The sequence below is a fragment of the Pseudorasbora parva genome, chromosome 5, assembly GCF_024679245.1.
Source record: "Pseudorasbora parva isolate DD20220531a chromosome 5, ASM2467924v1, whole genome shotgun sequence".
Lineage (NCBI taxonomy): Eukaryota > Metazoa > Chordata > Actinopteri > Cypriniformes > Gobionidae > Pseudorasbora > Pseudorasbora parva.
This window is the reverse complement of record NC_090176.1, coordinates 41,601,927-41,624,307: the sequence shown is the minus strand read 5'-3', so window position 1 is coordinate 41,624,307 and position 22,381 is coordinate 41,601,927. Positions and strand designations below refer to the sequence as shown.

Sequence of the window (22,381 nt, the reverse complement as noted above, 5' to 3'; positions counted from 1 at the left end):
TTATTTAAACATAGGCTACATTAAATAAACAAGACATCACTAACAGGTTAAGTAGAATGTAATGATATATAGCCTAATATAGTGCATATATTTAAACCAGAGTTTTTTCATTTAAAGAGTTAGTTTCTGGCTTTTAGGTAAATGTAATGCTACGTAACATTGTTCTCAAGCTGTTGTTTCGTAACAATTTGGTACACACGTGTACCGAACCGAAAGGCCAGTACCGAAATGGGATGAACGTGTACTGTTACACCCCAATTGTTATGTAATAATAATTATGAACTTGTTGCAAAGCATTCTGGGATTGCCTTCCAAAATGTTGTCAGTGTAACTGTCTCATGATCCTTCAGAAAATGTTCTAATATTTTGATTTGGTGCTAAGGAAATATTTATTCTTATTATCATCAATGTTGAAAACTGTTGTGCTGCTTAATATTTTGGTGAAAACTGTGAAACACAACAGCATTTATTTGAATAAATATTTTGTAACATTACAAATGTCTTTACTGTCACTTTATATTTAAAACAAATTATCCTTGCTGAATAAAAGTATTCATATTTTATTGAAAATATCTTACTGACCCCAAACTTTTAAATGGTATTGTCTTCCCCCAGATGAATAAAGATAGCACCAAATCACATCAAAATCAAGCCCTAGATTGATTTGAGACCCAGCCCTAGATTTCAAAGTTCTGGCTTAGTTTGGCATGGCACAAGCATGGCAGAATGCAGTCTGGTGACACTTCTCCCTTGACTCCTGTCATGTGCCTCTGAGATCATGTGTTGTGTGTAACAGGATCAGCCCAGCTGATACACACACACACGCACACACGCACGCACACACACACACACACAAAAACACACACACACACACACACACACACAAAAACACACACACAAAAACACAAATGGTCTCATTCTTAGGTTTTTATATCCAATAAAATCCATTTCAAAAGCTGCCAAATGAGACGTATTGAAAGGCATCCTGGCCTTATTCATGTGTGTTAATTTATGATTGCGTCTCTATGTGCAGCTGTGCTCCATCGAGGTAACGTGTGAGAGTGCTAGCGTCATGGCTGCCACGCTGGCCAACGGCGGCTTCTGTCCAATCACAGGCGAGCGTGTGCTGAGCCCCGAGGCCGTGCGAAACACCCTCAGCCTCATGCACTCCTGCGGCATGTATGACTTCTCTGGACAGTTCGCATTCCATGTAAGTTTTTGCGTGTGCAGATTCAAACATGCATTGCTTTTGTCCAAATACAAAAATGTATTTTGTATGCTCCGTAATCACTATAAATGATTCTAGTCCACAGAATTATTATAGAGGATATTAAAGTACACTTTTTTTTACACTTTTTTCAAAGTAAAATTAATTAAACAGTTGTATCACTAGTACGCAGTGTTTCAGGACAAAACCCTGCGACTTGTTCCCAAACTACTCACTGAACAACATAACTATGTTGTGCAGTAATCTTTTCTGAGTAAACACAACTTCTTTATATGCTAATCAAGCTCATTATAGCATGACAAACATAACATACAAATTATATTCATTCTCAGTGAACTCCACCCAGAGTCTAACAGCCAATTCAACATCTTCACGTATATTTCTTGTATTTGTTTGTATATAATTTTGTGTTATTTTAATGTATTACATTTTTCTTCAGGTGGGTCTTCCGGCTAAGTCAGGTGTGGCTGGCGGTATTCTGCTGGTTGTGCCTAATGTGATGGGCATTATGTGCTGGTCTCCGCCGTTGGACAAACTTGGCAACAGTGTCCGTGGCATCCAGTTCTGCACGGTATGTGAATGTATTTGTTTACCGACACACCTATACACACACATAAACACTTTTATTTCTTTTTAAAGCTCTACCCATTTACTGGAAACTTTAATTTGAAAACATATTTGATCCTAAGCCAAGATAAGAAAGAACATTAAATAGGCGTTCATGAAGAGATGTAGGATAAAGTATGTGCTTTTCACACAATACATGCAAATAATGTTTGACTACAAACCATGTCAAAACATTCACAATATATCTGCAAACTTATTTTGCTGATGCTATTTGCTACCATTCAAAAGTTTGGGGTCAGTAAGATTTTTTTTGTTTAGAAAGAATGTGTTAAATTGATCAAAAGTGACAGTAAAGACATTTACCTGCAAATAAATGCTGTTCTTTCTACATTGTATTTTAAAAAAGAATCTTGCAAAAATGTAACAGTTTATACAAAACTATTAAAAAGCACAACTAATAATAATATGTTTCTTGAGCACTAAATCAGCAAATTAGAATGATGCTGAAAAATCCGCTTTGCCATTGCAAAAAAAATCTATTTAAATGAACCGTTTTCTATTTTAAAAATGTATTAAAATTTAAAATGTTTTTTTTTACTGTATTTCTGCTTGATGAGCATTAAAGACATCTTTCAAAAACATAAACATTTTCATGTGTTTGACGTGTTCAGTTGTTTATTGCTAGGTTTTGTTATATTGATGCATATAAATGATTCAGTTTAGTTATTTATTATTCATTGAAAAAATGTGCAGATTATTTTCAGATAGATTTGTACACTATTTAAAGTTCAATTTAAAATACATTAATATTATATTGAAATATTGAATTAGGTATTGAAAATGGACAGAGGCCTGAAAATTATACAGAATTCTTTTCTATTTTCATTTTTTGTACAGCTGAATTGCCTATCTGTAGTTACATATCTGGCATAAATACAATGCAATAGGACAACGTTTTTAGAAGTATGCTTTTTATTGTTTTTCATCTATAGTTTGTCTTCTCTGTTTGCTGGATTTTTGATCCCGTGATGCTATCCTCATGAGTGCTTCTCATCATGTAACTTTAAAAATGATCAGAATCTGTTGGTGTTATTTTAGGTCTTTCTGAGAACCGGCACTTGTTGTTGTCTGAATATCTATACAGCCTCTCAGACCCTTGTTAAAGGTCAAGGAGTCTATAATTACTCTCTGTGTGTCCTAAGGAAATTGGTGGAGTCCATGTCTGTGACTCATAGTGGGTATATCTGACTCAGGACGACCCCAGTAATGGGACAAGAGCTAATTGGTGGAGTTAATTATGACAACATTACAAACGATATTTACTGGAATGTATATCTCTGTTATAGACCACAGATATCCATGCTGACATGGAACAAGAAATATAGTGCCATGAATGAACTGTAGTTATAGAAGGCTTTAAACATGGATTTAATGTAGTAACGCTAACTGTAACTATGGTGTAGTCGAAGAAATAGTCGAAAGTTTTACATTATTAATCTCAGGGGTCGTATTATAACCTTTTGAGAGTGAATTTTTTTACTTTTCACTTCAAACTTTTTACAGCACTTCTCTAAATATTATCAAAATTTATTTTAAATGTGATGATTTTTTTTTAAATCATCACAATCAGAAATCGCGGGTAACGAGTATATGATGCCATTGATAGGCGATGCTCGGACACGGTCCTTGTCCTGGTTAAAATTGCTTGTTTCTCTGTATTTAACCATTCTTGGAAACATTTGGGATAATGTAAGTACACAATTCAACAAAATATCTAACATTGTTGTAGTGATTTTTTCCCCCTCCAAAAATCTTACATGTTGTGCCTTTTAATAAGAGTAGAATATTTAAATGTTCCCTTTAGATGTTGCTGTTGTTAATAAAATTAATAATTTTATCTGCATATCAATTCGAGCTCAGTTCATTACTTAAATTTCCTAAAAACAAACATGTAATAGTATTAGTGACTGCACTTATTAATGCAAAACAATAGTAATTTTAGGATTAGACTAACTTTGCTACAATTTTCCCCCAGTGTCACCAAATCAGGTGCTGGCGCCACCATCTACAGAACTTGGCTAGTGCCACTGCTCTCAAATGTTAGTCTGGAACACTGAAAGGTATTGTCTCTGTGTTCAGTGTTGCTATGCAAAAAGGACCATCAAGACTGGCTAGTCAGCGGGTCACAAGACAGGAAAGGGCCGTAATATTAGACATTCAGATATTCCTGCCAAGTTTCAGTCAAATTCAGAGAGTGTTCTGAAAACACGAGACCTTTAAAACATAGTTTATGAAGCGAAGTGCAGTTCAGGGTCAGCTTCAAGGTTTAACTGCTTGTGTTACACAAACTTCAGCATCTTAAAAGAATATTTCTGATAGCATAAAAAAACAGTAGATATGCACTAGATATAAATATCCTAATAATAAATAAAGAACATATCAACTGGTATATTCTCCTATATTTCTCCTAATTTTCCCTAACCCTGAAAATGGCAAGGGAACTTACTGTTTCGTTGTTTTAGGCATAAGCAAATCATTTCCTATCAACATCACACTTCTAAACCTTGAAATGTCAGTTTTATGAGATTCTTTTTGATTACATTTTCAAAACACTAACACCAAGCAATAAAAGCAATTTGCTTGTAATAAAAACAAGCTAAACATAACCAAGGAACAGATACCATCGGCACTGCTTGAAATGCATGTACATTACATAATTAAAGTGACCCAATTAATTTCTTCTTTTTTTCTCCAATGTGGCACAGGTCTGATAAGACCGGTGACCTCGCATGCCGGAAAAAAATGCATGGATTCCGATATTCTCAGATCGCTTTCAGGCCTCATTCATATATGAAAGAAAATCTATGAATTGGATATACACATTTTCATCTGCAATGCAAGCAGACAGATGAAGATGAATCATTATATTGTGTTTATGCTGCCGTTTGCGCATGTAAAACTAAACCCCTGGACAACAAACTTAGTTATTTTTAATGTGTCACAGATGTCCATTCTAATTTAATTAAATTCTAATTTAAAATCTTGTCAGTTACAGTGCCTGTTAATGATCGGTTAACGGGTGTCGGTTAGGAGAAAAATGAAATAAACATCCCTAATGTCTGCCTTGAGTTTTTTCACCAAGTGTAGTGCAAACTCAGATATCGATATGGGTCACTTTTAAAAGAAGATGCAAACTGGACATCAAATAAATCGGATGTAGTCAGCAAACCGAAATTGGCATCAAGACCTGCATTGTAATGTGGCCTAAATGATCACATAGACTAAACCTCCGTTGAACCTGAAAACAGGCACCTGAGAAGTTTGATGACATTGTGAGGAAGTCTCATTTCAGCACTATGATGGCTGAACTCCACTGCACCTGTCACTAGCACACTACCTAGAGACACTAAACAGCCATACACAAGTTTGTGTGATTAGAGTCTTTGTCCTCTCAGACTGACTTTTTTTCCTGTTATAGGATCTGGTGTCCTTGTTCAACTTCCACAACTATGACAACCTGAGGCACTTCGCTAAGAAGCTCGATCCTCGGCGAGAGGGAGGGGACCAGCGGGTGAGTGCCCTCTTCCATTTGCCAGTCAGCGTTGCTCTCGCCACATGCCCTATCGAAGCTTTACACCACGTCTTTTGGAATGACACACATAATAATTTACTCTCAAAAAACTCTGAAGCTGAGGAAGTTTATTTCCATTAAACACCTGGTACAGGGCAAGCACGCCCCCTGCAGGAGCATTTTGACACTCCATGCCTAGTTAGCTAGCTACTGTATATTACAACCCAAAAAGGTTTGTTTTTTTCAGCTGTTTTTGTTCGTCTCCATGAAGCAGCACAGCTAAAACAGCGAGATAAGAGCAGCGGTTGATTCTTAATTGTGCATGAGATTCTAATTTTGCATGTCAATAGTCACCTCTTAATTTCCCATGTTTTATGCCATTTTATTCTTTTATTCCGAAGAGATTGTTTTTGTATGCTTGCTTCAGTCTGCATTCTCAGATTCATAATCAGCAGGCCCAGATGGAATCTGTAGACTTTTTCAACATTCGGAAAATCTGTGGAATAGATTTAAATGTGATAAAATGTGTAATGCGTAGCTAAGAATATTCAAAGTTTTAAAAAGATCAGTTAAAATAATTAAACCTGTATACAGAACCGATTTTAAAAATGACAAAAAATAAAAGTATAGACATTAAAAAAGTTCTAAAAATAGCTATATATAATAAGATATTTGTTTATATATATAAAAATACTACAAATTTAAAAATATAATAAATAGATTCTCTATGTAGTATTTTTTATGTATTCTATATTTCTGTATTATTAATTATAGTTTTCCTTATTTGTATATTACAATACAATCTAATATATTATACTATTTTGTATCATTATTATAATTATTATTAATATTACATGATATGGGTTGATGTAAAGTCACTCAGATAATGATGATTATGACTTAAATCAGACTAGTGCAACCTAAATGAGGCAATTTTGAATGATCTTTATTATGAAATTTTCCAAACCATTTAAAAACTCTTTGTGACACTCAAAACTACTCTGTTCTCTGTGTTGCTCAACACAGCAGCAAAGCTTCGGACCCCAGGATTACGAGAGCCTGGCTCTCAAAGACACGGTGTGGACAAAAATCTGGCCTACTGAATGCAATGAGGACAGTTCCACTACACGCTTTATGCAGTTTAGAGATTGCTTCTGTTTTGATTTCTTCAGTCTGCATTCTCAGCCTTATAATCAGCAGGCCCAGACAGCATCTGTAGACTTCCGCTTTTTGGAAAATCTGTGGAATGTATTTAAATATGTTAATTAAAGATGTTAAACATGACTGAGAATACTTCTGTCAATAGCTGAAAAAATAAACACATTGGTTAAAATATGTAAACCAAATACAGACAAGATTTTAAAAAAATGCCAAACCTTGGGCTTCAGAAGATGCAACTGAGACAGTTTTCCTGTTAAAAAAATATATAGAAAGTTGAAAAAAGATTTGTAATAAAATGCAGTATCTTTTACTACGTGATGATTTTTCTCAGGGGATAACATTAATACAAATTAATTAAATAAAATATAAATACAGTATGGTGCACATATATGTGTGTGTGTGTTTGTGGGTTATTGTTTTTATCATAATATTCTATTTTATTTATTTATTATATAATTCAATCTATGATGTATCTATAATGTAATCAAATTTAATTTGTTGTTGTTGTTATTATTATTATTATTATTTAATGCAATATATATGTTCATCTGAAATCTGCGTGCTCAGATTCCGCATGGGCCTGCTCATCAGTTAATAATGATCATGACTTCCTAACTACTGCCGACTAAATGCATGTGCAATTTCTGTCATTAAAGCTACACTGTATGATATTTTCCCCCATCTAGTGGTGAAAAGGTATATGACCATCCAGTGAATATAAGTTTCTGTTCCTCTCAATTCTGATTTCGTTTTAACTCCTACGGTTGCCAGTTTATTCCAAGATTAACATGGCAATCCCCCTCTTCACATTCGACACGGTGCCATTGAGTGTTTAAACGCGAAAGGCGAAGCTTGAATTTATGGGTATGTCCCTCTTTGGCTAATGTACTTTCAAGATGGAGGGGCAACATGGCGACCGGCATTCGAACCCCTCACCCGTATGTATTTTCAATGGCATATTATAAACTTACGGGAATACTTTATTACTTGAAAGAAGTAAATATACATTAATGAGCACATGAGTCACACAGTGTAGCTTTAAGACAGACCTGTTTAGACATTTTCCCAGTTGCGTGAAATACGAGGGCTTGCTTTTTGATTTGATGTTTGTTTTTGTTGACTTTTAAATCTTTTCACACCTCACCATATTGAACAGTGTGAGTCACACACTTTCCCTGGAGGCCCCTAAAACACTAATCTGTTCTCCGTGTTGCTCAACACAGCAGCAAACCTTCGGACCCCTGGATTACGAGAGCCTTCAGAAAGAGCTGGCTCTCAAAGACACTGTGTGGACAAAAGTCTCGCCTACTGAGTGCAATGAAGACAGCTCCACTACTGTAGTCTATAGGATGGAGAATGTCGGAGATGGCAACTAAAACTGACCTGAATCACCTCAACAAGCTCTTTGACAATATATATTTATGTAAATGAACCGTTATTTATTTTCAATGAATCTCATTCTGGTGAATATGAATGACTATGGTTGAGGATATGGACGTATGCCTTGGCTTCTGTTTTATCTATATGTGTACACCTAAAGCAAAGCTGCTTGGTGGATGTTAGGTGCAGTGTGATTTATAGGCTCTATTTTCTCATAGACCACCAAGTTTTTTGGTGGAAGTTTATGATTGGCTGCTGAACAGAGACAGCAGGTGGTTCTGTTTTGCTCCACAATTGAATGTTTTGGTCATGCATAATTGACAGCGTCTTACCACACATATTATTGAGTGTTTTTTTGTTTAGTTTTTTTACATATTGAGTTTTTCAGTGAGGCCTTTAACTTTAATGATGTCACGAGCGCTTGGATGTTCTCCGAATTGTTTTGCAGGAAGTACTGTACAGGTGGCTGGTAAGGGTGACCTTCAGTCAGAATTAAAGCAATGGCTCACCGAAAAAGGAAAGTTCAGTCATTATTTGCTTACCGTCATGTTGTTTTGACCCCCTGTAGTTGTTGTTGTTCTGTGGAACAAAAAAGTACATTTTTTAAGCCAGGCAAGTGTTTCTCGCTACTTTCAGCCCAACGCAGTTATTATTTTCACATCCAGCGCCACATTGTTGAAATAGCCAATGCACTCGCACCCATCTGTTCGCCCATTGGTCTGAGAACGAGGTGTGTTCAGGTGCATTTTTGGCATGTTTCTATTTTGAGGCAACTGTACCATTGACAAACATAAACCTGGTCTAAATTTAATAGTGCATTATTTTTTTGTGTTCTTTAAAGGACGCAATGCGCCTATAGGCGGGTGCACAACGTTTGTGCATACTGCTTATTACACAGACAGGGATGCGCAGATCCGGACATGCCATACGTTCTCCTGCGCCATTTCCTTCAGACCATGCACTCAGATCGGTAAAATAGGGCCCACAATGTAGTTGTTTTTTTTCAGTGAAACACAAAGGTACATCCGTGAAGAATATAAAGGTGCACTTTGTAGTATTTTTGCAGTAAAATATCCAAAAACCGCCAGGCCTGTGTTATATATTTTGTTCAGTTAATTTCTTACAATATCCCAAATGTTTCCAACTATTTGTAAATTGTGAGAAAATTGCTATTTTAACCAAAGAGCCGGGATGTCTGAGGGAGTCGCCTGTCAATTGCGTCATATCTGCATTACTCTCGGTTTCCGCTTTACTCTTAGTAGTGTGCAACAAGTTTTAGAGCAGCCGCTGAACGAACACACAAAGTAACTTCATAACATCATTTTAAGCGCTCTTAAATTTATCTAATATAATCAACAGAGTTGTGTTATACTTATACCGGATACTGATGACTGTGTCGCGTCATAATATCTCGCGAGCCGTGTGTTTGCATAACAATCACTCCAGCAGCCTTGCTCAACTCCCACAACACTCGGTCCTCCTCTGCTTCATACTACAGTAACGTTAATAATCGCACCCATGAACATGATTTCTGAGTCTTATCCCGATTCTTTTCCACTGGCTGTGAGGTGAAAGCCACATGCCCCGAGATTCTGCGTTCAAACTTGGCGTCATCAAACTACACCTTTTTTTAGAATAGGCGCCCTCTAGTGGACGGAAAAATTACATAGTGCAGCTTAAAGGTAATGCCAATTTTTATTTTATCTTTTTTCTTTATTTTTATCTTTTTTCTTATTTCATTTACAGCTCTGGAAACATTTAAGAGACCACTTAACATTGAGATATCTATGTAAAGTGGTCATTTAATTTTTTCTAGAGCTGTATGTCTTCTGCAGCCATATATTTTTACCTTTTATAATTTGTTTTATTCACTGAAAATCTTTTGAAAATAGAATTTGGTGTTTTATCACTGAATAACATCTACATTTTATGCCTATTCTCCACACAAACCTAGTATATGACTTCAAAACACTTCAAATATTGAGACATATGGACTTTTATGGTTGTTTTTTTGGTACTTTATGGAGATTGATGGGTTACTGTGAACTGTTGTTCTGTTGAAAAAGAGCTGCTTGAAGGTTCAAAATGTTCCTAACATGACAACATGAAGGTGAAGTAGTATTTTCCTTTTTGGTTGAGCTATTCCTTTAGGACACAATGTGATCCGAAAGGTTAAAAAAGACTTTTTAGGACACAGAGTCATCAAGACAAGCATATCGACTCACCTGAGAGCGCTGTTGTTATGTGCAGTTTTTGCATCATAGAGCCCCACTAGTACTGCTCAGCAGCCAGATGAAACCTGCTGTCAGGATGTCTTTGCAGTCTTAAAGGAACACGCCAACTTTTTGGGACTTTGGCTTATTAAGTGTATCCCCCAGAGTTAGATAAGTCCATATATATCATTCTCATCTCCGTGCATCCCATAACTCAGTCTGACACGCACTCCCGCTAGCCTAGCTTAGCACAAAGACTGGAGGTATATGGCTTCAGCTAGCCTATACTGCTCAAAAAGTGACAAAATAACGCCAACATTTTCCTATTTACATGTTGCAATGTGTATAGTCACAGCGCGTACAAATAACAAGGTTACATGAGACACAGCTATCTTATAAACATATACATACTGTGGACTATATTCTCAGAAGGCGCAGCACTGCTCCACTTCTGCGGAGTGCGGAGTGATTTGCTCAAATCACAGTAGCAGTATAGGCTAGCTGAATAGTTGCTGAGCAGTATAGGCTAGCTGAAGCCATATACCTCCAGTCTTTGTGCCAAGCTAGGCTAGCGGGAGTGCATGTCAGACTGAGTTATGGGATGCACGGAGATGAGAATGATATATATGGACTTATCTAACTCTGGGGGATACACTTAATAAGCCAAAGTCCCAAAAAGTTGCTGTTTTCCTTTAAGGTGAAATTAGTGACGTTACAAACCTTCCACTGTTCTGTCTGCCCTTAGTTCAGTTTCTGTCTATTCTCATATATTATTGCTAAAAACATTTATGCACCTTGAAAGTTCACAATGTTGATTAATACTAAATCAAACTAAGCTTTGATTAGCTTATAACGTTTTTATATTGGAAAGATGCTGCCCCTATAAGGAAGTTTTTAAGTATTATATATATTTTTGTTTTTTATGTGTGTTGCAATAATATCTTTACAATTTTTTTTTAAATAAATACATATACAGTACTGGTCAAGATTTTGGAAGCAGTACTATTTTTAATGTTTTTTAAAGAAGTCTCTTATGCTTTTCAAGCCTGCATTTATTTGATCCAAAATACTCTTAAACTGTTATATTGTAAAATATTATTAAAATTTAAAATTATGTTTTTCTATTTGAATATACTTTAAAATATAGCTAAATTCTCTGAATTTATCAGCCATTACTCCAGCCATTACTTCATTCTTTTGAAAGGGAACACTTCTGTCTAAAACATTAAAAATAGTAATATTTCCGAACAGACATATGTGTATACATACTCATGTTTTCATTATAAGCTCATTTTATTTTTCGTATAATTTACTATATGCTTTCACAGGCTTGTGTACATCTGCAGAGACTATTGTGAGCTTTGCTTAGTTTCACTATTTTTGTGTGTTTTTGTATTTGTATTATCATTTTCATACCATGGTCTTATGCTGCTTCAGTCATATGCTTTTAAGGAGAAGTGTTTCTCATATTCTTACTGACAGTCAACATGAGCATGAGCAAGCTCCCTCTGATTACTTGAATGGTTCTGATTCTAACAGAACGGCTGTCAAAGTGTTTCATCACTATATATATTCTCGTCTGAGTTCACTCATAGTGTCATAACAGTTCTGTTTATCTTCTCATTTTCTCATCGTGTATTTGTCATTTTTTGTATCATTAATAAATGTATTTAATCTCATCATCTCATTGTTACCTGAAATCAATTGTTTTTGCTTTTTTTTTTTTTTTTTGGAGTTTTGTCCCATTCGTTTGTTTTCTAAATTGTTTCTTAGAAAACAAAGAGTGCCATAGTTTTGCTTAAAATGGCTTGCACAAAATCCACAGGTTTATGACTCCTGAACAGCTTCAACACTCCTCATCACAAAAACATAACTGCAATTATCTCAATCAAAATAAGGATTCTCATATGAATGGAAAACCTGGATGTTGCAGGGGTTTTAAATCGTGTATATATATATATATATATATATATATATGTTTATTATATAATTAATATAATTCTAACATTTTTATTAAAAAAAAATATATATATATATATATATATATATATATATATATATATATATATATATATATATAGATATATATATAGATATATATATATATATATATGCTTATAGATAATATTTTATAACCTAGATGATTTTTTTCTAAACATTTTTTTTAATATTTATTCAGCAATTGTGCATGACTGTAGAAGTATGGACCCCCTTAAATACGAGTGGAAAAAAATTAGGATAAAACGGAAGAAAAAAAAAGTCCCTTGCAAAGACGTAATTTCCCGCTGCCAGTGTTTCAAACAGCTCAGTACGTTACAATGGAGCGGTTTATTGAATTTTACAGAAATACAGTCAGTCAAGGAATTCCATAAAGTTGGCATATTCACAGATTCTAACTTCCCGGATCAATAACTTGAGGGCTAAACGTTAAAAACAAATCAAAAATGACACCTCTTTAATGTAGACAATGAGCTGCAAACAAATTTTCCTCAAAACAAACCTTATAATATGAATAAATCTCTATGAGCAGGCGGCTGAGAGATGAGTACAAAGGGACTGTCTGGAAAGTGCAAAACCTGAAAAGTGTTACTATAAAATTATCATTGTGTCATTAAAGGGATAGTTCACCCAAAAATGAAATCTGCTTACCCCCAAGTGCATCCAAGATGTAGCTGTCTTTGTTGCAGTCTGTCAGTCATAATGCATGTGAATGGGTAACAACTCTATGAGAGTTAAAAAAAAAAAATACACAAACCGATGGGAAACCAAACAGTATTTATGTTTTTTTGGGGGGGATTTTTATCCTCATATCCAGGAGACTCTCATCTAGTCTTCTCATCTGCTATTATTTCCGTCTGGTAAGGTCAAACTGGCCCGATCATAGGTATATAATATATGTATGGAGAATCCTCATTAGTGCCTGCGCTGATCAGGTGCCGAATGAGGCATCTACATAATATACAGTATATCTATGATCGCAACGATTTTGGCCTTACCAGACAGAAGTAATAGCAGATGGGAACACTAGATGAGATTCGTCTGGATATGAGGTAAGAAAATAACATAAATACTGTTTGGTTTCTCACAGAAAACGATCGGTTCGTTTCTTAATCGGTTAGTTCACCCAAAAATTAAATTGGTGTCATTAATGACTCACCCTAATGTTGTTCCACACCTGTAAGTCGTCCATTCATCTTCGGAACACAGTTTAAGATAGTTTATATTTAGTCCAACAGCATTTCTAAGTGTATGCACACTATACTGTCCATGTCCAGAAAGGTAATAAAACATCATCAAAGTAGTCCATATGTGACATCAGTTAACTAGAATCTCTTGAAGTATCAAAAATACATTTTGGTCCAAAAATAGCAAAAACTACGACTTTATTCAGCATTGTATTCTCATCCGGGTTTGTTTTCAATCCTCAAATAAAGATTCAAACGGTTATGAATCAGCGTATTCTATCCAAATCATGAATCAATACGCTGATTCATAACTATTTGAATCTTTATTTGAGGTTTGAAAACAAAATAATGCTGAATAAAGTCGTAGTTTTTGATATTTTTGGACCAAAATGTATTTTCGATGCTTCAAGAGATTCTAATGAACTAACTGATGTCACATATGGACTACTTTGATGATGTTTTTATTCCCTTTCTGGACATGGACAGTAAAGTGTGCAGACACTTGGATACGCTCTCGGACTAAATAAACTATCTTAAACTGTGTTCCGAAGATGAACGGAGGTCTTACGGGTGTGGAACGACATTAGGGTGAGTCATTAATGAAAGAAATTTCATAATCCTTTAAGACATCAATGTGTGGTCACAAGCAGCAGGGCTTTGTGCATGTTGTCTAAGCATGTTTTTTTTTTTTTTACTCTCATAGAGTTGTTACCTATTCACATGCATTAGGACTGGCAGACTGCAACAGATTTCAAATTAAAAAACGGAATTGGAATTTAAAAAATCTTCATTTGTGTTTTACTGAAGAAACAGAGACACCTACATCTTGATAAGCAGATAAACATCACAGTTTCATTTTTGAGTGAACTATCCCTTTAACATCAATGTTACACACTGTAGTGTTTTCCAAATTCAGTTTCCACATCAATGGTCTCCTCCTGGGCACACTATTAAAGTTTCTCAGGGGAATGCAAAAGTTTTGAAAAATATTTTTTCCTCAAAGTTTTCCCCACCGCCATGTCCCTTTATGGGCTCCATAGAAACACTTTGTTAATGCAATCATTTTTTGAAGAGCTGCTGTCTGGTGTTGTTCTGCCCCCTTCTGCTGTGCTTCAGTGTTGAATTAATGTTTACTCTGTCTGTGAAAAGCAGCTATCGCTCGTCCTGTGCCGTCACATCTTGTTCTCGTTGGCATGAGGTGATGATCGAACCTTCCATTGATCCTGTTGATCCAGGAAGGGAAACGAAGCTGTGAAGGGCTTATAAAAGCACCCCTGTGTAAACCTGAGGTTCTTGTGCTGCATAATTAGTGATGCTTCCCACATTTTGGACTTCCTTGTCAACGTTTTGTTTTTGTTTTTGTGACTATATGAATCTGTATGAATTTATTTACTTATTGCCTTTCTTATTAACTTTTCCTTGTGATCACTGCTTTATTAGAAATGCAGCTAAATAGATGTAGCACAATAAATAGTTTCATTCCAAATGCATGATTTTGAGACAAATATTAAGATCTTAAAATCATCAGCATTTTTCTCCTCTCATGTATGTATGTTCATTTTTTTATTTAGCCATGCTGCTCTAATGTGAACGAAAACACTGACTCATGTTGCATGTTCATTCATACAGCATTACATGTGTGGGTCACATGCTGATAGCTCACTGCAATGTGATACTCTGACACACTTCCCCTCATCTATCCATCTTGCTTTCTTGCTAGCTTGCAACAGCCTAGCAAGACATTCGTGTATAGAACATTCAAAATGACCTTCAGGCAGTTTTAACCATTAAACACAAGTTTGTCTTGCTCTAGTTGACTTCATTGGAAATTAGCATGCACATTTCTGGAGAATGATGATTACACATTATAGCAGACATGAATAGTGCTTTGTACTTCTATTTAAGACATTACATGACTTGCATGCAATTAGATTGATAGAGATTATAATTAAACACACACGCAAGGAACATTGACACTGACACTTTCTCCCACTTTATGACTCGCTGTATGTCTGTGGGAAGGAAAGCGAGAATAATGAATATTTTAAGATCATAAGTATATTGTATAATTAAAATAAATATAATTTACCATATTTATTACTTTAAATTCATGGTTAAATCGTCTGAATTACCGGTATGTTGTTACACTGTATTTAATTTTTATTCAATTTCATCAAGGTTTTAAAAGGCATATATGACATAAAGACATCGTAATGATATGCTAAAGCCCGCCCACACAGTGACGTGATTGGATCACTGCAGTTTTAAGAGATAATACTCAGCAATGGTGTTGACTTCTGAATTTGCACATGGTTTGTTTTAAAGCATATTAAAAATATCAGATAAACTTATAAACATTAGAAAACTTGATTTTCACCACAGGGGGACTTCAACATTTCCCCCGATGACATGCATGAATGTATTATCATTAAGCTAATGTTTATGTCATCTTTTTTTATTTTTATGTACAGTTTTTATTTACTGTTAAATTCAGATGTTTATGTGTTGTAAAACTCAGTCTGCATGTATTCGAACATCTGATGGTTATTCAAAGTGACAGTTTTGGTTGGTTTATGATTATTTTTTGTACAAAGCTTTAATAAGAAGGGCAGAAAAAGATTTCACAAAGGAGAGTTGCTTTGCCGCAAGATGGGCACTCTTTTTGTAAGTTGTCTGTTGTTTCTGTCATGGTGTTTGGGGTTTGCTGACTAACATGAAGGGTTGCTGATGCCACCTAGCGGTGCTTTTCTGTCTCTCAAGAACTTGCCTTAAAACTTTTATTTTTATTTTGCATGGCTTGCTTGTTTTTTATATAACCAAATGCTGCTTGAAACCAAATTTATCCTGCTAAATCAGTCATATAGTTTTGACTGAGATGGGTTTTAAATGAAGGGTGTTGCATGGGCTCCCAAGAAATTATTCAAATATTTTTTTCAGTTTAATCATCATACAGGGTTCCCACAATCACAAAAAAATCTGTTTTTCTTTTTTTTTTTTTTTTTTGTGTTTTTAACAGACCTGCTAAAGTAATGTAAGTTAGTGAATAAATAAAATGTTAATAAATACACACACACACACACACACACACACACACACACACACACACACACACACACACACACACACACACACACACACACACACAAATAAATTAATTAATACTTTAAGTGACAGTAAAGACTAAAAAAGACTTTTGCATTTCTATTCAAATAATCCAGGGGGAAAATGTAAGTATTAATATTAAATAAAGTGAATACATTTTTAACATTGATAATGACTTTTAAAAATTATTGAGCACTAAATCATCATATTAGAATAATTTCTGAAGGATTATGTGACGCTGAGGACTGGAGTAATTGCTGTTCAATAATAATTATATAAAAAATTATTTAATAAAAATTATTCTAGAAATTTCCATACATTTTATCATGTAAAAATCACAGCAATTGCAAAGGTCACAGAATTGAATCGTTTAGAAGTTGTGGGATACCTAATTAAAAAGTCATATAAAATGAGTATATGTGCATATTATTATATGCAAGGCTTAAAATGCAACACTTAATTTTATACCATAAGTAACTGGGTTCCTGTCCTGTCTCTCCACCTGAAAAACGGATCACTCCCCTTGGATTTAGGTGTCTGTGTTTCAGTGCACTTGTTGCATTTTTTTTATTTGATGTTTCCTCTCACCAGTTATCTATTCATTTCTGTTAACTAGAGCTAAAGGAGACGCTGGAGGCGTCAATTTCTGCCCACCATCTGTCCATAATAACTTATTTCTTTTCCACAAAGGCTCTTTTGTATCATTCCAGGTGAAATCTGTCATCAACCTCCTCTTTGCTGCCTACACAGGAGACGTGTCTGCTCTGAGAAGGTACTGAGTTCTTTATTGCCTACATTAAGTCTTTAAAGCGTTTTCTGTCCTACTTCTGTAACATTTTCATTATGGTGACTTCAGGTTTGCACTGTCCTCCATGGACATGGAGCAGCGGGACTATGACTCCAGGACGGCGCTGCACGTAGCAGCCGCTGAGGGTACAACACTACACATGCTGTCACTTGTCACTTATTAGGGGTCAATAACCAGTGGTATCTGGTAGCTTGGTTTATATATCTGTTGGTATCATATGGTCTAATGGCTGGTAGGATAACACAAATACAGCAAACAGAAAGTGAGGCTGTTACATTTAAAATTGTGCATTTCATTGCCACCAAAACTACCTTACAATGTGTATATATTTTGCAGATACTTAAAAAAAAAATAGTATTGTAATTGCACCACTTTTTATCCAGATGACATTTCACTCTTCTGCCTTCTTCTAAACTCCAGTCTGTGTGTTAAAAATGTGTATTCCTATATATAAATATATTCATTTTGATTTTAGGACATGTTGAAGTTGTGCGTTTTCTGCTGGAGGCTTGTAAGGTGAATCCTGGTCCCAAGGACAGGTGAGAAAGCACGACATTCAGTTATCAATGACCAATGTTCATTTACTTTTGAATTTTATGAGTAAATGTTCACTCTCTTAGCCTTTTTATTTTGAAGACTGTATTTGAAGTAATTTTACACATTGCACTCAGAATTACATCTGTTAATGTTTTGAGTGAATAAGTAATGTATCTTATCAATAAATTAATTTTATATATACAGTGGTAAGAAAAAGTTTGTGAACCCCTTGCAGAATCAGTGAAAAGGCATTTTTTATGATCTCTGTTGTAAAATAAAAAATGTAGTACCTTCCTGAATAATATATATTACATAAAATATGTTTACATTTTAGTCCAAAAGACCAACAAAAAAAAATTACTTCATTCAAAAGTTTATGAATCCTTCTCAATTCTCAATACTGTGTTGTTCCCTGGATGATCCACGGCTGTCTTTTTGTTTTTTGTGATGGTTGTTCTCGAGTCCCTTGTTTGTCCTGAGCAGTCAAACTGCCCAGCATTCTTCGGGAAAATCCTCCAGGTCCTGCAAATTCTCCAGTTTTCCAGCATCTTTTTCATGTTTGAACCCTCTCCAGCAGGGACTGTCTGATTTTGAGATCCATCTTTTCACACGGAGGATGATTAAGGGACTCACAACTATTAGAACAGGTTGATTTTAAACATGATTCATTAAGAGCTTGGGGTGAAAACTTTTTTAATTTGAAGTTCAAGGTAAATTGAAGTTAATTTGGCTTCTGAGACGTGTAAGTATCTTCTGTTGCTTCTGAAGGGCAGTACTAAATGAAAAAAATAGATATTAAAATAAAATAAGAAAAATTTGGACATAGTTTTTACCCCAGGTTGTTAATGCATCGTGTTTCCTTGAAGAGCATCTGCGTTGAATGTTCGAAGCTTTTTTAATAGTTGTGTTTGTGTTAAAAGATGAATCTCATACAGATGGAAATCATACAGTCAGTGCTGGAGAGGGTTCAAATATACAAAAGATGCTGGAACACTAAAGAATTTAAACTGAAGAAGAACATTGGTCAGTTTAACTGCTCCGGACAAGCAAGGGACTCAACAACAACCATCACACACACAAAAAATCATGGATCATCCAGGGAACAACATGCAATATTAAAGCTACACTGTAACTTTTTTTAGTTCATTCTTAGCTAAAAACACTTAGTTTTTTCAAAAATATATGTGCTCATTAATGTAAATTTACTTCTTTAAGTAATAAAGTATTCTCGTAAGTTTATAATATGCCATTGAAAATCCATACGGGTGAGGGGTTCGAATGCCGGTCGCCATGTTGCCCCTCCATCTTGAAAGTATATTAGCTGAAAAGGGACATACCCGTTAAATAAAGCTTCGCCTTTCACGTTTTAAGACTCGATGGCACCGTGTCGAATGTGAAGAGGGGGATTGCCATGTTAATCTTGGACTAAATCGGCCACCGTAGGAGTTGAAACGAAATCAGAATTGAGAGGAACAGAAACTATTATTCACTCGATGGTCATATACCTTTTCACTGCTAGATGGGGGAAAATATATTAAGGGTTCATAAACTAACAAAATCTTTTAGGGATATTTTATATGTAATTTATAAAAATAATATTATTATTATCATTACTATTATATAATTACATTAAAAATATTACAAAGCAGTTGCATTACGATAGTAATTTGTGAGTAAAAAGTATTTGTGTCTTACAATTAATAATATATTATTCTACATTATACAGTACTCAAACAACTTGAAGAGTCACAGAAAAGGTGTAGAACCCTTGGAAATGAAATAACATGCATTTCCTCCAGGTGGGGCAACACACCGGTTGATGAGGCGACACATTTCGGTCATCATGAGGTCCTCGCTCTTCTACAGGAGTACAGCAGTAAGTACAGCCCACCGGTGAATCCTGTCGCAGATAAAGAGACCACCGAAAAAAACCTGGATGGGATGCTGGAGACATAACCATTTCCACCACTAGAGGACGCTCTTCTGGAGCAGCTCAATGAAGGACTGGTTCCTTACAATAACGTTGTGCTGTTCGTTGTCAAAACTTGTGTTCTCTTTTTTTTTTGTCTTTTAACATTGTCTCCTGTAGGTTTTGTATGCTTTTGTGAGACATTTTTGCCTCGTTGTCAACTTCCTCGTTGCAAGAAAGGGTGTGAGTAATGATGGCATCCATATTCAGTGGTGTGAAATAACTTAGTGGGCACTATAACTATCTTAAATTCTTTGCAAGTGAAAAGGTGATTGGGGTGTGGGAGTGTGAATGATTAAACATATGCCATTATTTTCCTGAGGTCAAGCGGGAATATGCTGTAGACTGAAACCAAACAATGCTGTTTAGTAGAGGCGTATAAACGGGACTCATTCTTGCATTAAAAAAAAAGAGATCTGGCATGATTCCACCAACGCTCACGACATACAAAAGCTTTTGAACAACATATAGCCTATCCCTTTTTCATGTTGTCTTAAGAATAGACACAAAAGTCGCTTGGCAGAATGAGACAAGCTTTTAAAGTCAGCATTAAATGGTAGTTGCGATTAGTCTTTTCTTCCCTATTGTGACATATACCGCAATCTCAGCGATTATGACATTATCTTGATAACATGTCTACTCACCATATTTCAGTTGAAATATATACTTTTACTTGTATTATCTTGAATCTTCTACTAAGAAAAAAACAACACAGTCCATTACATTTCATTCCCAAACAATCAGTCAAACATTGCCATAAATGATGGTGAGTATTAAGTGCAAAAAAAGACTGCTTAATGACACGATTGACCAATCAGAATCAAGTGTAACAATTAATAATATTGAGTGCAAGAATGTTTCCTGGGTAAAAAAAAAAAGGGGATTTATTTTCATAATATTAAGTTTGCATGCACTCCTGGTAGAGAATAAAACTGTATAATGTTTTTTTTTTATGTATATCCCTTTTATTGAATTATAACACATTCTTTAAACATTATAACCACTGCCAAAGTCATGTTATTTCTGTGAGTCTATATCTATTCTTCAATGTACACTCACTCATATTTTAATATTAACATGCAGGTCCCCCAAAATGCCTGGATTTTGAGATTAAATGTACACAACGTTGCAATCTGAGAATAAGAGCGATCAAAAATAAAACATTACATTTTACTGAGATTTAAAAGTTGTTTGAAGTTATAAAAATCACATTATAAACAATATATACATCCGCACCAGCCTTTTGGATCCTATAAAAACTATTCATAAATAAAAGACACCATGCATTTGTGCGAACCTGCATTATAACTGATGTGTTGAATTACTGTAACCGTAGTTTCTTAAGACATTTGTGTTGGCTGTAGAAAGATGATGTCAAACCTGTTCACTCGGACCAAACACTTGAAGGTAGAAAGATGAAAACTTCATGTCAAAGTAAATGAATGTAAACTATTTTAAAGACACTTTAACGCTATTCAGCATTCACTAGATACAATCGGATTGAAGCTGATATTTTTTTCTGATTTATATTAGACTGTATCTGACTGACTAAAGCTGGTGTGTGTGTGCGTGTATGTGTACAATTAAAGCAATGTTATATAAAGATTTAGCTTTGATGTGCAATAATGAATAAAAAATATGTTGGTAATTAAAAGGGTGTCATTTTCTCATACAAATAACCTCATCAAAAGCATAATTTCATTGTTTTATGTAGAACCTCGATCAGTTGTCATGTTCAGAGATGAACCCGGATGAATTATCCTCTAAAAAATAAGCAAACCATGAGATTCTTGACTTACACAATTTTAATTTTCCTACATTTATGCATTGAACAAAACAATATAATGCTGATAAGGCATTATGACAGATGAAGTGAATAACACTGATTATCTCATCACGACAAAAAAATTCTCATTCATCCCTCCTAGAGCTGAAAGAGAACATAATTGTATTTTATTCCAAATGCCCTAATGGTGTGAAGTACCAGGAGAAAAAAAAACATACAAGATTCAGAACATGTTAAAGGAACATGTTAAAGGAACAGTCCACTTTTTTTGAAAATAGGCAATTTTTCCAACTCCCCTGGAGTTAAACAGTTGTGTTTGACTGTTTTCAAATCCATTCAGCCGATCTCCGGATCTGGAGGTAGCACTTTTAGCATAGCTTAGCATAGATCATTGATTCTGATTAGACCGTTAGCATCGCACTCAAAAATGACAAAAGACACTTGAAATACACTTTTGTAGTTACATCGTGTACTAAGACCGACGAACGTTGTGATTTTCTAGGCCAATATGTCTAGGAACTACACTCTGGTACACTAATACCTGCGTAATAATCAAGAAACTGCTGCCATACATACCATGGGTGCAGCAGCGCAATGAAAATAGGCTAACTTCTGGCAACCTAACCAATGTGACAACTTGATTGCAATGGGAGCGTGCTGGGGACTATTTTCAGATGCTGCGTAATATCATAGCGCTGCACCTGTGCTACGGCAGCAATTCCCTGAATATTACACAGGAATGAGAGTATATTTCCTAGCCATATCAGTCTAGAAAAATCACAACTTTTCATTTTCCATCAGTCTTAGTACACAATGTACCTACAGAAGTGTCAAGTATTACATAGTCTTTGGTCATTTTTGAGTGAGAAGCTAA

At 35.1% G+C, this 22,381-nt stretch overlaps 1 protein-coding gene across 5 annotated transcripts in view; it reads left to right on the top strand.

Annotated features, from left to right (window-relative positions):
- glsb (glutaminase b) overlaps window positions 1-21,369 on the top strand; it is a 51,736-nt gene extending 30,367 nt beyond the window's left edge. For 3 of the 5 annotated variants that reach the window (XM_067444346.1, XM_067444345.1, XM_067444349.1), the window contains 7 exons: window positions 1,034-1,210; window positions 1,668-1,799; window positions 5,274-5,366; window positions 17,118-17,179; window positions 17,264-17,340; window positions 17,691-17,754; window positions 19,552-21,369. In XM_067444346.1, coding sequence (XP_067300447.1) covers window positions 1,034-1,210; window positions 1,668-1,799; window positions 5,274-5,366; window positions 17,118-17,179; window positions 17,264-17,340; window positions 17,691-17,754; window positions 19,552-19,708 — 762 coding nt within the window. In that variant the 3' untranslated portion in view covers window positions 19,709-21,369. Of the gene's footprint in view, window positions 1-1,033; window positions 1,211-1,667; window positions 1,800-5,273; window positions 5,367-7,750; window positions 10,675-17,117; window positions 17,180-17,263; window positions 17,341-17,690; window positions 17,755-19,551 lie in introns of those variants that run through there. The other 2 variants (XM_067444348.1, XM_067444347.1) reach the window with 2 other exon arrangements.
- The last annotated feature ends 1,012 nt before the right edge of the window (window positions 21,370-22,381 follow it).